Below are 12,738 nucleotides of genomic sequence, written 5' to 3' on the forward strand. Positions count from 1 at the left end.
CCTGGGGAAAGCGGTGTTAGAGGAAGCGTTTAAGAAGAAATGCCCTCCGTTTTTTTCTTTCTTGCTACTCAGGTCCCATACTGTGCTGCCGTAGGATGTCCAGGAATGTCTAAATTTTGTCTAACCTGAAAATTTCAATTTCTGGAGTCCGTAGGCAGCACAGGGATCCCTCCCTAATAATTTTTTTGCTGTGAAACTACTCTGTGGTCTGTGTGTTAGTGCCTATACTTATACGTGAGGGGGAGGAGTGGTTTATTGTTTAATTACTTAATTATATGCTTATCTCTTCTGACAAGTTCAAGGGGACGAACTTAACCCATACTGTGCTGCCTACGGACTTCAGGAATTGAAATTTTCAGGTAAGACAAAATTTAGACATTTTCACAAGGGGTAATAGATGAAAATGTCCTCCAAAATTTGAAACCCCATTTCTTTCGAGTAAGGAAATACCTCATATGTGGATGTAAAGTGCTCTGTGGGTGCACTAGAGGGCTCAGAAAGGAAGGAGTCATATTTGGCTTTTGGAAAGCAAATTTTGCTGAAATGGTTTTTGGGGGGCATGTCACACTTAGGAAGCCCCCATGGTGCCAGAACAGCAGAAAACACACCACATAACATACTATTTGGTAAACTACACCCCTCAAGGAACGTAACAAGAGGTCCAGAGAGTATTTACACCCCACTGGCGTTTGACAGGGGGCTGTCCAAATGAAAAATTACATTCTTCATTTTCCAAAAATCTGTCAGACACCTGTGGGGTGTAAATGCTCACTATACCCCTTTTTACGTTCTGTGAGGGGTGTAGTTTCCGAAATGGGGTCACATGTGGGTGTTTATTTTTTTGCGTTTATGTCAGAACCGCTGTAACCCCTGTGCAAATCACCAGCTTAGACCTCAAAGGTACATAGTGCGCTCTCACTCCTGAGCCCTATTGTGCGCCCGCAGAGCATTTTATGCCCACATATGGGGTATTTCCGTACTTGGGAGAAAGTGTGTTACAAATTTTGGGGGTCTTTTTTTCCATTTACCTCTTATGAAAATGAAAAGTATGGGGAAACACCAGCATGTTGGTGTAAAAAATAAAAAAAATTTACACTAAAATGCTGGTGTAGACCCCATCTTTACATTTTCATAAGGGGTAAAAGCCACCTAAAATTTGTAGCGCAATTTCTCCTGAGTACGGAGATACCCCATATGTGGCCCTAAACTGTTGCCTTGAAATACGACAGGGCTCTGAAGTGAGAGAGCCATGCGCATTTGAGGCCTAAATTAGGGATTTTCATAGGGGTGTACCCGGATGCAAGCGTTACACTTGCCTCCGCCACCAAAAATACTGTATGTCAGTTTTCCCCAAACAGGGTGCCTCCAGCTGTTGCAAAACTCCCAACATTCCCGGTCAATGGCTGTCCGGCAATACTGGGAGTTGTTATTTTGCAACAGCTGGAGGCTCCGTTTTGGAAAAACAGACGTACAAGATGTTTTTTATTTTTATTGGAGGGGGGTGGGCGCGCGACAGTGTAAGAGTGTAGTGTATATGTAGTGTTTTACTCTTTATTTAGGGTTAGTGTAATGTCTAGGGGAAAAATAACTAGGGCATAAGTAGTTGATCACGGGAAGGGGGGGCCGACCGCTGCCCCACCCCCCCATATCACCAGGACTGGACCCAGCACTCCATTCATTCCTATGGGAGAGCAGAAAAGACCCAAGTACTGCTCTCATGCATTACTGGAGCTCCCATAGATATGAATGGAGCACAATTGCCATCTGCCGGGGTCCAGTCCTTGTGAGTCTATTCGCTCGTACAGTATTCTGCACAGATTTGATGCGCAGGATTTGAAGCCGTGTTCAGTCATTCAGTTTACATTGAAATCTGCAGCAGGAAATCCTGTGCATCAAATCTGCACAGAATACTGAACGTGTGAATAGACCCTTAAGGTCTGCCTACCTTTAAGTATACCTCCCAACTTTTGCTGAGAGAAAAGAGGGATAAGCCACGCCCCTAACTCCCTCCTCAATCATGCCCCTAACCACACCTGTACATGAGGTATGGTATCGATGTCCGGACTGTCCAAGATGGAATAGTCTCTAGGCAGGCTGTGGATCAGTCTGCGGTAGTCCTGGACAGACATGTTCTCCCGGTTGAAGATGAGGCGGTTCCAGGCCAGATTTTTTTACCTGCAACACTAGCAGCCATTACCAATTAAAATGCTTGCAGTTTGAATACTGCTCTGATTTGTATGCAACCCATCTGCGCCCCACCTGCATGCATCCTGGTCACTACACGGCAACCTGCTTTATTGCTACAAGCTGTAATACTGGACTCAACTTTATGGTTGCGACTAAAACTGTACCAACTAGTACATTTTCAAACTGACTGTAGCTATATATATATATATATATATATATAAAAAAAAGTTTTTAGATTATTAACCTGGTTTTGAGGAAAAACAGTCACACTACTTTTAGTTACAGTCAATTAGAAAACCATCAAGACTTGTGCATCGCTGTGGTTCTGGCATCAATGTGTGAACCCATTCTAAGGGTACTTCACACCTACGTACAGTGAATCCGTCATCAGTGTGACCCACACTAACCTGTTGTACAGGCACGTAACCCTGGTGATCATAATACTTACCCATACCTGATCCATGGTCCCATTTGCCCATTAACGATGGTTTACTGAAGGAGGCACACACAATTAAACACATGTGCTGCCTTAAGACAAAGAGGAATGACAAAAGTTGTCTTCCCTGTAATTTTGCTTTCCTTGAGTCCAAAGGCAGCACGTGTTAAATTTTTTTGTGTGCTGCCTGAAGACAAAGGAAACAAAAAAATAGGTTTGCTTGGAGATCTCAGATAAATAGAATTCTCTAGTAAGATATTTTTGTGTTTTCTTTCTTCCTGTTCTTTGGGTGGGGGTGCTGGAGGGGAAATTATTTTATACTTTTATAAAATTGTCATAACTTCACAGCAGCCCAGACCCCATCTAAGCTACTTTTCTACTTATGAAGTATGTGCACCTATGTGAGAGAAGTACACATGCCGTATTTCCCCCTATGTCTTCCTTACATCAGAAATGATATGCAGTGTGGAAGAAACAAAACAAGAGATGGAATCTAGACTGGACTCAGAGAGAAGACACATGGTCCAGAAGGAGTCTTTTACAGGCCGAAATAGAAGATCTAAAAGGTATTTTTGTGTCAATTTTAATTTCAGCTGCATAAAAATACATTTCGTTTAGCGTTGAAGATTTAGATGAACACAAAATCCCATTCACACCTTATTGGCTTCCTGGCCCCCAGAGGTTCCAGAAAACTGCAGAAGCTGGTGAGTTACGTTATTAGGGTACCTCCTGTTGACTTTAAAATAAACAGCACAAATGGCGCAGCTTTGCGGCCGCATTGTTTAACTTCCAGGAGTCACAAAAAATGTGGGGAAATGCTTTTGGGCAACTCCCGTAAACAGTTCCAAAAATTGTGTCTGATCTCCTCCAGGGGCCGCACATGGGTGCCAGAGGGGGGTCTGGAAAGCTGAAAAGGTGAGACAGGAATACCCCTTTTAAGGCTGCATTCACACTAGGTTTCCTCCATACAGGGTCTGAATCCGACTGGTAGATGGGAAAACCGGGCGCTCCCGTATCCCGGCGGACCCGACCCCCATCTCATTCATTTGAATGAGCCGATCGGAGTAAGATAGTGACTACGGTCGGCTCATTTTTGCCCCGTATCCGTTTTTCTGACAAGACTGAAAACCACAGCATACCAAATACCGGTCGGCTCATTCAAATGAATGAGATCGGGGCCGGGTCCAGCTGGAATACGGGAGCGCCTGGTTTTCCCATCTCCCAGCCAGATCCGGTCCCTGTATGGGTGAACCGTGAATGCAGCCTTATATGTAATTTTTACAAAAAAAATAGCATTTTTCCTTTACACACTTACTCCCCCCTCACCCCCATTTTCTCATGTTATGATACAGCTTATCCTACAAAAAACAAGTCCTAGCTCTTGGGAGAAGATGAACATTTTAACATTTGCTGCATCTTTAAAAGCGTTAGAGTATCTGCCACATGTCCCTGTGTCAAATATACTTCTCTAAATTTCCTCTAAATGAAGCTTGCGCCCCACACTCTCTGGCCAAGTCGGATGCAGTAAAAACTTAAAAGGAGTAGAGCAGGGAAAAATAGCTTGTCCCCTATTCAAAGGATAAGTTATAGATTGGGGGGGGGGATCCGAGCGCTGGGACCCCCTGCTATCTCCTGAACAGGGCTCCGGCAGTCTGCTGGAAGGGGGCGTGCCGAGCCCCACACGGAGCGCCCCAGAGATACATGGAGGGGGGGGTGTCGGCCGCAGCTTCCTGCGGGGGTCAGAACGGCTACTTCAGGCAGACTACAGGGGCCCTGTTCAGGAGATTGCAGGGGGTCCCAGCGCTCGGATTACCTCCCCCCATCTATAACTTATCCCCTATCCTTTGGATAGGGGAGAAGTTATTTTTCACTGCACTACTCCTTTAATTTGTCACAGGAACACTAACCCCTACTAGGCTATGGTGGTGGCTGTGTGGTACATATCTATGTGACAGATCTTTAAAGTTTCATACTGCACATTTTATGGACTTCACCGCTTGATTAAAAAGAGAAAATAACCATTTATGGTGCATTCACACACACATTATCCTACACATATTTGATGCACAAAATTTGAAGCTGCAGAGTTCAATGTAATCTAAATGACTGAACACGCCCCTAGACATGTTATTCTATAAAATGTCTGATTGCAGGGGGGAAGGGGGGGGGGGGGGGGGGTCTGGCATAGGTTACAATCACTGATTGTGAGTTTTGCCATCACGCCCCCTCCAATAGGCTTGCATTGAGGGGGTGGCGCATGAGGTCACAAGGGGCGGAATCATATCACGATACTCCGGCCTCGTGGTCCTGAGTCTTCAGTCATTGAGCGATCATTGTTTCATGTAGCTGGAGACAGGTGGGTGCTGTATGAGAGATTGCAGGGTCCCCAGCGGTGCGACCCATGTGATCAGACATCTTATCCCCTATCCTTTGGACCGGGCCGGAGTACCCCTTTAACAGTTGCACTTAGTCTTTATGCTCAATAACTATAGCAACACCTGATTATTTCATGATTTTATTATAAAAAAAAAAAAATGAACCAAAGAAATAAGACAAACACAGAAAAATTACTATACTGTACATAAAAATAATATGTTTTGCACTTTGACTTGGAACATGTGTATCAAAATACATTTACTATCGGGCCCAATACTGGGTGGTGCAGCCGTCTCGCACCACGTTGTCCATTGGTCCTTCAGTGCTCTGTTGCTTTAGAACAATCTCTCAAAATATTCACATATATAACATGTCCAGCAGCGTTCCTCCTATCTGGTGAAGGAACGTACATGACGTCCTCGGCTGCCATTGCCTCCAAGGAATTTTCCACGTGAAGCATTTCCACCACCTGCAATATTAGTCCAGGATAGTCCAATACCACCACCGCGGCCCCTGGCAGCTCGTTCCCGAGGGTTTGGACGGTATCCTGACAAAAAGAAATATTATAATGTTTAGTGTAATGATATAAAAAGGGAGAAGACTTTACATGCGCAGAGTGTATACTCCAAACACAGACCTTTTTTCTTCTTTAAAACCTCTTAAAAAGGGGTTATTCAGAAATAGAAAAAGAGAGTTACCATATTTTTTGCCCTATAGGATGCACCGGCATATAAGACGCACCCAATTTTAAAGGTGCAAAATCTAGAAAAAAAAAAAAAAAAAAGATTCTGCACCCAACAGCGATCTTCAACCTGCGGACCTCCAGATGTTGCAAAACTACAACTCCCAGCATGCCCGGACAGCCAACGGCTGTCCGAGCATGCTGGGAGTTGTAGTTATGCAACATCTGGAGGTCCGCAGGTTGAAGACCACTGGATAGGAGGTAATACTCACGTGTCCCCGCCGCTCCGGACCCGTCACTGCTCCCCTGGATGTCGTTCCATCGCTGTCGCCGCGTCCCCGTGGTGTCCCCGACGCTCCGGACGTCTTCTTCCCCGGGATCCACGATCTCCGTCGCCGTCATCTCGTCTACGCACACAGCTCCTATTGGACGACGGGACGGCGTGCGCGACGACGTGATGACGACGGAGAGCGCCAGCCATGCAGGGGATCCCGGCACGGAGCAGACACCGAGGAGGCAGGTAAGGTCCCTCCCTGTGTCCTGTAAGCTGTTCGGGACGCCGCGATTTCACTGCAGCGGTGCCAAACAGACCGACTGAACAGCCGGATTAGTGTCACTTTCCCTTCAGACGCGGCGGTCAGCTTTGATCGCCGCATCTGAAGGGTTAATACAGGGCATCACCGTGATCAGTGATGTCCTGTATTAGCCGCGGGTCCCGGCTGTTGATGGCCGCAGGGACCGACCCGATAGGTGTGTATTCGCCGTATAAGACGAACCAACTTCCCCCCCAGTGTTGGGGAAGAAAAAGTGCGTCTTATATGGCGAAAAATATGGTACTTTCTTTTTAAAAAAAACGCTCCACGTCTGTCTCAAGATTGGGGTTGGTTCAGCAGCTCAGTTCCATTGAAGTGAATGGAGTCAAGTTGTAATACCGCACCCAACCTGGAGACAAACTGGGAGCAATTTTCTAAAAGAAATTAGCTCTGTTTTTCGATTCCTGGATCACCCCCTTTAAGGGTAGGGCCACGCATGCCGTATTTTTCTGAGTATTTTCTGCAGCTGATTTTGCTACCAGTTGACTTCAATGGGTAGGAAAGTAAGCAGCGGCAAATACAAAGCATAATAGGGCACATGTGACCCTAACCTTAAAGGTGTACGGAAACTGACCAGTACTAGCTTTGCTTCTAGTAATATCCAGGTTTAGATTACTGATAAGAAGCCAGTCATGGCCAAAAACTGCACTGGGACACTTAAAAGGGTACTCCGCTGTAAATATCTTATCCCCTAGCCAAAGGATGGTTAAGGTTAAGATGTTAGATTGCGGGGGTCCTACAATCTCCGGGCCAGCAGCGGCCAGGACATGGAGGTTTGCAGCTTTCACGTTAGTCATGCCACGCCCCCTCTATTCATGTCTATGGGAGGGGGTGTGACAGTTAGTACATAGCAGTCACGCCTCCTCCCATAGACGTGAATTGGGGGGGGGGGGGGCATGGTGGCCAGCATCGCCAGTCATCAGGCATGGAGCGGAGTTTGTTCTGTGCACCGAATTACAAGGGTGCTGCAACGAAGATCGCGGGGGTCCCCAGCCATCTAACATCTTACCCCCTATCCTTTGGATAGGGGATAAGATGTTTACAGTGGAGTACCCCTTTAACCCAATATAAAAATTAGAGATGAGCAAACTTCCAGTAATTCGATTTGTCACGAACTTCTCGGCTCGGCAGTTGCTGACTTTAGCCTTCAGAAATGAGTTCAGCTTTCAGGTGCTCCGGTGGGCTGGAAAAGGTGGATACAGTCCTAGGAAAGAGTCTCCAGCCCACGGGAGCACCTGAAAGCTGAACTCATTTATGCAGGCTAAAGTCAGCAACTGCCGAGCCGGGAAGTTCGTGACGAATCGAATTACTGGAAGTTCGCTCATCTCTAATAAAAAGAAAAAAAAAAAGAAAAATAGGCCTCCAGACATAAATAGAACTGTGGTTACTAACCTGCAGAACTCTGCCTAAGGGATGGCAGGGGTCCCCTATCAAAGTTGCTTTGAGCTCCTCTGCTTTCCACATACGCTCCTCGTGGGGCGGCCTGAGCGGTCCAGTTTAGTATGCGAATACCTTCACGACGACTGTAGTTAACTAAAAGAAAAAACATAAATGAAAAAAAGTTAGTCTGGAACAACATGGATGAGCCACAGATCTTGCTGCGCACCACCAAGTGTGGTCAAGACTTCACCTGGAGATGGGTCATTCTACTGATTCCTCTGATGAAGCCTCTGCAATATAACAGGGACCATAATATATCTACTAGTGCTGGGCGATAGGACCAAAAAGGAGTATCACAGTATTTTTCTAAAGTATCACGGTATTTCACGTTTTTTTTTTTCTTACATTGAGACTTGCATTGAGGTGGCGTAGCGGAACTAAATGATCTGAACACTGGGGCAGTGGAGTACCCTTTTAAATAGATGTAACAAACAACCCTACAGCCTCCAGCTGTTGCAAAACTACAACTCCCAGCATGTTGGACTATATAGTAGTGTATAGTATAGGTCAGTGTTTCCCAACTAGGGGTGCCTCCAGCTGTTGCAAAACTACTACTCCCAGCATGCCCGGACAGCCGTTGGCTGTCCGGGAATGCTGGGAGTTGTAGTTTTGCAACAGCTGGAGGGCCTACTGTAGGTATAGTATATTATACAGACCCCTGTGCATCCCAGAACCCTGACTCACCTTCCCAGTTGCTGCAGGGACCGTCCGGGGAGGGTGGTCCGGCCCATCCATCCCTCCTGTAGTGTCCGGCGGCATTCCGGGTGGAGGGTGAACCGGTCCGGGCTGTCCTTCTCCGGGGGTCCTTTTTTCCACTCCAGACAGGCTCCGGCCTAATAACGCTGCATAGATGCCGCTGCCCAGTGACGTCCGTGCGCAGCGATGCACCCGACGTTACGGCGTCTATGCAGCGTACTAGGCCGGAGCCTGCCTGGAGTGGAAAAAAGGACCCCCGGAGAAGAAAGACAGCCCGGACCGGTTCACCCTCCACCCGGAATGCCGCCGGACACTACAGGAAGGATGGATGGCCCGGACCACCCCCATTACGGGCAAGTTTAATTTTTTTTATTGACTCTGAGGGTGGGGGAGGAGCCCGACCGGTATAGCGGTATGGGCAAAAAAAAAAAAAACGGTATCCGGTTCATACCGGTATACCGCCCAGCACTTATATCTACCCACCTCTATGTATACAGACAGGTGTAAAGAAAAAGGGTAAATCTAGGACTACCTTTTTAGCTCAAAGTTCAATGCCCAAAAACATCTCGAGACTACAAAAAAGCTGCTTTATGATAAAGGGTAACAAACCTCTACCGTTACAGTTTCACAGGTGATTTAAAGGGGTTATCCTGCCATAAAAAATGATATGACCTCTAAACAGCTGATCCAGTAAAGGTGTTGGGAATCAGACCCCCACTGATCTCATATCAATGGCCTAATCTAAGGCTGGATAACCCCTTTAATATCTCACACCAGGTCTCTCTCATCCAGTGTACGGCAAGATGAGTTAGTTGTAGAAAGAAGAATAGAATGGTCTGTGTTCGTGTCTATCCAAGTATCCTGTCATTAAAGGGGTACTCCGGTGGAAAACTTTATATTTTATTTTTTTAAATCAACTGGTGCCAGAAAGTTAAACAGATTTGTAAATTACTTCTATTAAAAAAAAAATCTTAATCCTTCCAGGACTTAGCTGCTTAATACTACAGAGGAAATTATTTTTGGAACACAGAGCTCTCTGCTGACATTACGAGCACAGTGCTCTCTGCTGACATCTCTGTCCATTTTAGGAACTGTCCAGAGCAGCATATGTTTGCTATGGGGATTTTCTCCTACTCTGGACAGTTCTTAAAATGGACAGAGATGTCAGCAGAGAGCACTGTGCTCGTGATGTCAGCAGAGAGCTCTGTGTTCCAAAAAGAAAATAATTTCCTCTGTAGTATTCAGCACCTAATAAGTATTGGAAGGATTAAGATTTTTTTTTAATAGAAGTCATTTACAAATCTGTAACTTTCTGGCACGTTGATTTATTTAAAAATAAATAAATAAAAAAATAAAAGGAAAAGGTTTTCCACTGTAGTACCCCTTTAATAAAGCCTTATAAATGGAAAGAGTCGGCTTCAATGCAGTGAACCGGCTCACACGACGCATGCGCATCGAAACGAGTTGCATCTTTGTTATTAAAGTCCACTTTTATCCTCCACACCGTGTCTTGGTCGGTCAGCGCTGTGTGAGCCGGTTCTCTGCATTGAAGCCGACTCTTTCCGTTTATTTGTCATCATTCACCGGAGGGCAGCAGAAGACATATTATCTCTTGTGTCTTCATCATTGTTGTGTATGAATCTACATGACACCCAGGGTGAGCAGTCATTCCTTCCTTCCTTCACACCAGGTATTATCAGTATTAACCTACGGGGCGCTTGTTCTTTTACTTCATTAATAAAGCCTTGGCATTGAAGATTTTACACCGTGGTGCTGGACAATTTATTCCTTCTACAAGTACAGTGATCCCTCAACTTACAATGGCCTCAAGATACAATAGTTTCAACATACAATGGTCTTTTCTGGATTATTGTAACTTGAAACCAGACTCAACATACAATGCTACGGACAGTCCAGATCAGTGAAACATGTCAATGGCTGGAAGATCTGACCAATCAGAATGGACATTTCACTGGTAAAACACCTGTATTACTGAAGTGCATGCACTGACTGGTGTCTGGTAGCGCCCCCTACAGTACAGGGAGGTATTACATGTTTTGTACTCTTTACCTGTGTCAGGGTTAGCTGCTCCTTTGGACACCAGGTGAGGACGGCTCCATGTTACTTTTTATTTAGGACACTGTGTGTACTGTATAGGACCCTGAAGAAGCTCCTGTCCTCTACATAAACCATTGTTTCACAACCAGGGTGCCTCCAATTGTTGCAAAACTACATCTCCCAGCATGCCCGGACAGCCGTTGGCTGTCCGGGCATGCTGGGAGTTGTAGTTTTGCAACAGCTGGAGGAACCCTGGTTGGGAAACACTGACATAGACAGTGATTACAGCTCCCAGCAGATCTTTATTACTTTTATATGTAAGGATTTGCTTTATCTATATTAGTTATCTACTTATTTTTCTTTAATCCTCACTTTTTCCTATTTTTGGATGACATTTTGGTGGTTTCAGAACCAATTACCTGGTTCCCATAGAGTTCTGGTCTCAATGGCCGTCCTGGAACTGATTAATATTGTAACTTGAGGGACTACTGTACCGGTTCTGAAGCCGGGGGGGGGGGGGGGGGGGGGGGTGGTGGGGGGGACAGGTCCGGGCACAGGTGTGTTCCTTAGGAAGTGGTGAGCTGAACTTTGTGGATATTTGTAAGATAAGTTAGGGTGCATTCACATCACATTTTTACATACAGTTGCCGTATATGGTTGTCAATGTGAAAACCGTATGAAACCGTATAAAAAAAAAAAAAAGCTATTTATAGACATTCCATACAAAACCGTACACAACTCGATGTATCCGGGTGCCTACGGTTTTGGACACAGGACTGTCCGGTTTTGGGATCTTTCATATAGTTATAAAAGCCGTGTAATGTTTTGATAACCTTGTACTCAATGCAAAACAAATTGAACATTAAAATACATACGGTGGTGTCAGTTTTTTTTCCCTGTTTAGGAAAACAAAACAACGACAACCGTACTTAACGCAATGTAAATGTAACCTAAGATGTAACAATGTATCCCCCCCCCAACCCTTGTGTATATCCACACTGAAATAAGTCAGTAAACTAAGTGTATGAGCGGATTCAATGTTGCAACTCACCTTTAGGAGCAGGAGGAGTGAAGAATCTGCTCTGGCTATGAAATGCCCCTCGGCCACCACGATTTCCTGGAAACCCACCACGAGATGAAACTTTTTGGGTAACCTTTGGAGGTCTCTTAGGTTGAGGAATTCCAACTTGAGGGACGACTTCTTTACGTTCAGCAGCCACAAAGTCATCCACGTGCATGGAAGGAGGTCGGCTCGTGTTCTGCTTCCTCTGCCGAAAGAGATCGTGGGGACGCATTCCCTGTCCAAATCCTCCTCTACCCCTTCCACGAGGGGGAGGTACAAAGTGGGCTCTCTTGGCTGGTTCAATGTATTCTGACTTTCCACTACTGGAAGGAGAAAAAGGATGGCAATTCACACAGACAATAAAGAGAGGAGGTCACCTCAACCATAAGTCAACTCCTTAGCTTAACAAGGAACAAAATGTTTTATTAAATTACTTGTATTCCCCTCAACATAAAAATATGCTTAACATTGTTAAGAACTCTGCTTTGTGCCATTCTTCTGTTATTCCTCCTGGAAATGTAGGAATAAATAGCCAACTGGGTTTCCCCATAACCTGCTTGTAGACTCTAATAGGGGTTAGGATAAGCATTGTGGTACCTGTTATATGTCACTGCAATTCACTGTTTACCTGTAATATTAATTGTATTGATATGCAAATGTGACTATTTGGATCTTTTACCCCTTGTGCACCAATATGGCCACCCATCAGCTGCTACAACGATGACCTCAATAATACTAGACCCTCTGTAGTGACATAATCCAAGACCAGTGCAAAGGAGCGTCTCACATAGGGATGTTAAAGGAGCTGGTGGGTGGCCATATTGTTGTACTGAGGGGTATTTAAAATAAACATATTTGGCATCACCGTGTGCTGAATTGTCCAAACTATTAATATATAACACTATGGATACGATACGGTAAATTACTTAAATGGGGGGAAAAAATTTAATTGAAAAAACATCAAAATGTTCCACCTAAACCAAAATGGTACCAATAAAAACTACAGATAGCACAAAAAACAGCACCATAAACAGAAAAAATTTTTAAAAAGTTAAAGTACACTATTACAAAAACTATGTAAACATGGGTATTGTCATAACAGCATTGGCCCACAAAATGAAAAAAAAACAACAACACATTTTACTTTAACCCCTTAAGGACCAAGGGCATACAGGTACGCCTTTGCTCCCTGGTACTTAAGGACCAT

At 45.0% G+C, this 12,738-nt stretch overlaps 1 protein-coding gene and 1 long non-coding RNA gene across 3 annotated transcripts in view; one reads left to right on the forward strand and one right to left on the reverse strand.

Annotated features, from left to right (window-relative positions):
- Positions 1-257: 257 nt before the first annotated feature.
- Positions 258-11,663, forward strand: LOC130274316 (uncharacterized). The gene is made up of 3 exons (XR_008844318.1): positions 258-359; positions 3,075-3,189; positions 11,526-11,663. It is a non-coding gene; the product is annotated as an uncharacterized LOC130274316 (long non-coding RNA).
- Positions 5,118-12,738, reverse strand: part of VIRMA (vir like m6A methyltransferase associated) — a 71,352-nt gene continuing 63,731 nt past the window's right edge. The window contains exons 22-24 of one of the 2 annotated variants that reach the window (XM_056522502.1): positions 11,520-11,851; positions 7,667-7,807; positions 5,118-5,546 (exon numbers count right to left, since the gene is read on the reverse strand). In XM_056522502.1, coding sequence (XP_056378477.1) covers positions 5,389-5,546; positions 7,667-7,807; positions 11,520-11,851 — 631 coding nt within the window. In that variant the 3' untranslated portion in view covers positions 5,118-5,388. Of the gene's footprint in view, positions 5,547-7,666; positions 7,808-11,519; positions 11,855-12,738 lie in introns of both variants that reach the window. The other variant, XM_056522501.1, reaches the window with a different exon arrangement.

Source organism: Hyla sarda, chromosome 5 (genome assembly GCF_029499605.1).
Source record: "Hyla sarda isolate aHylSar1 chromosome 5, aHylSar1.hap1, whole genome shotgun sequence".
NCBI lineage: Eukaryota > Metazoa > Chordata > Amphibia > Anura > Hylidae > Hyla > Hyla sarda.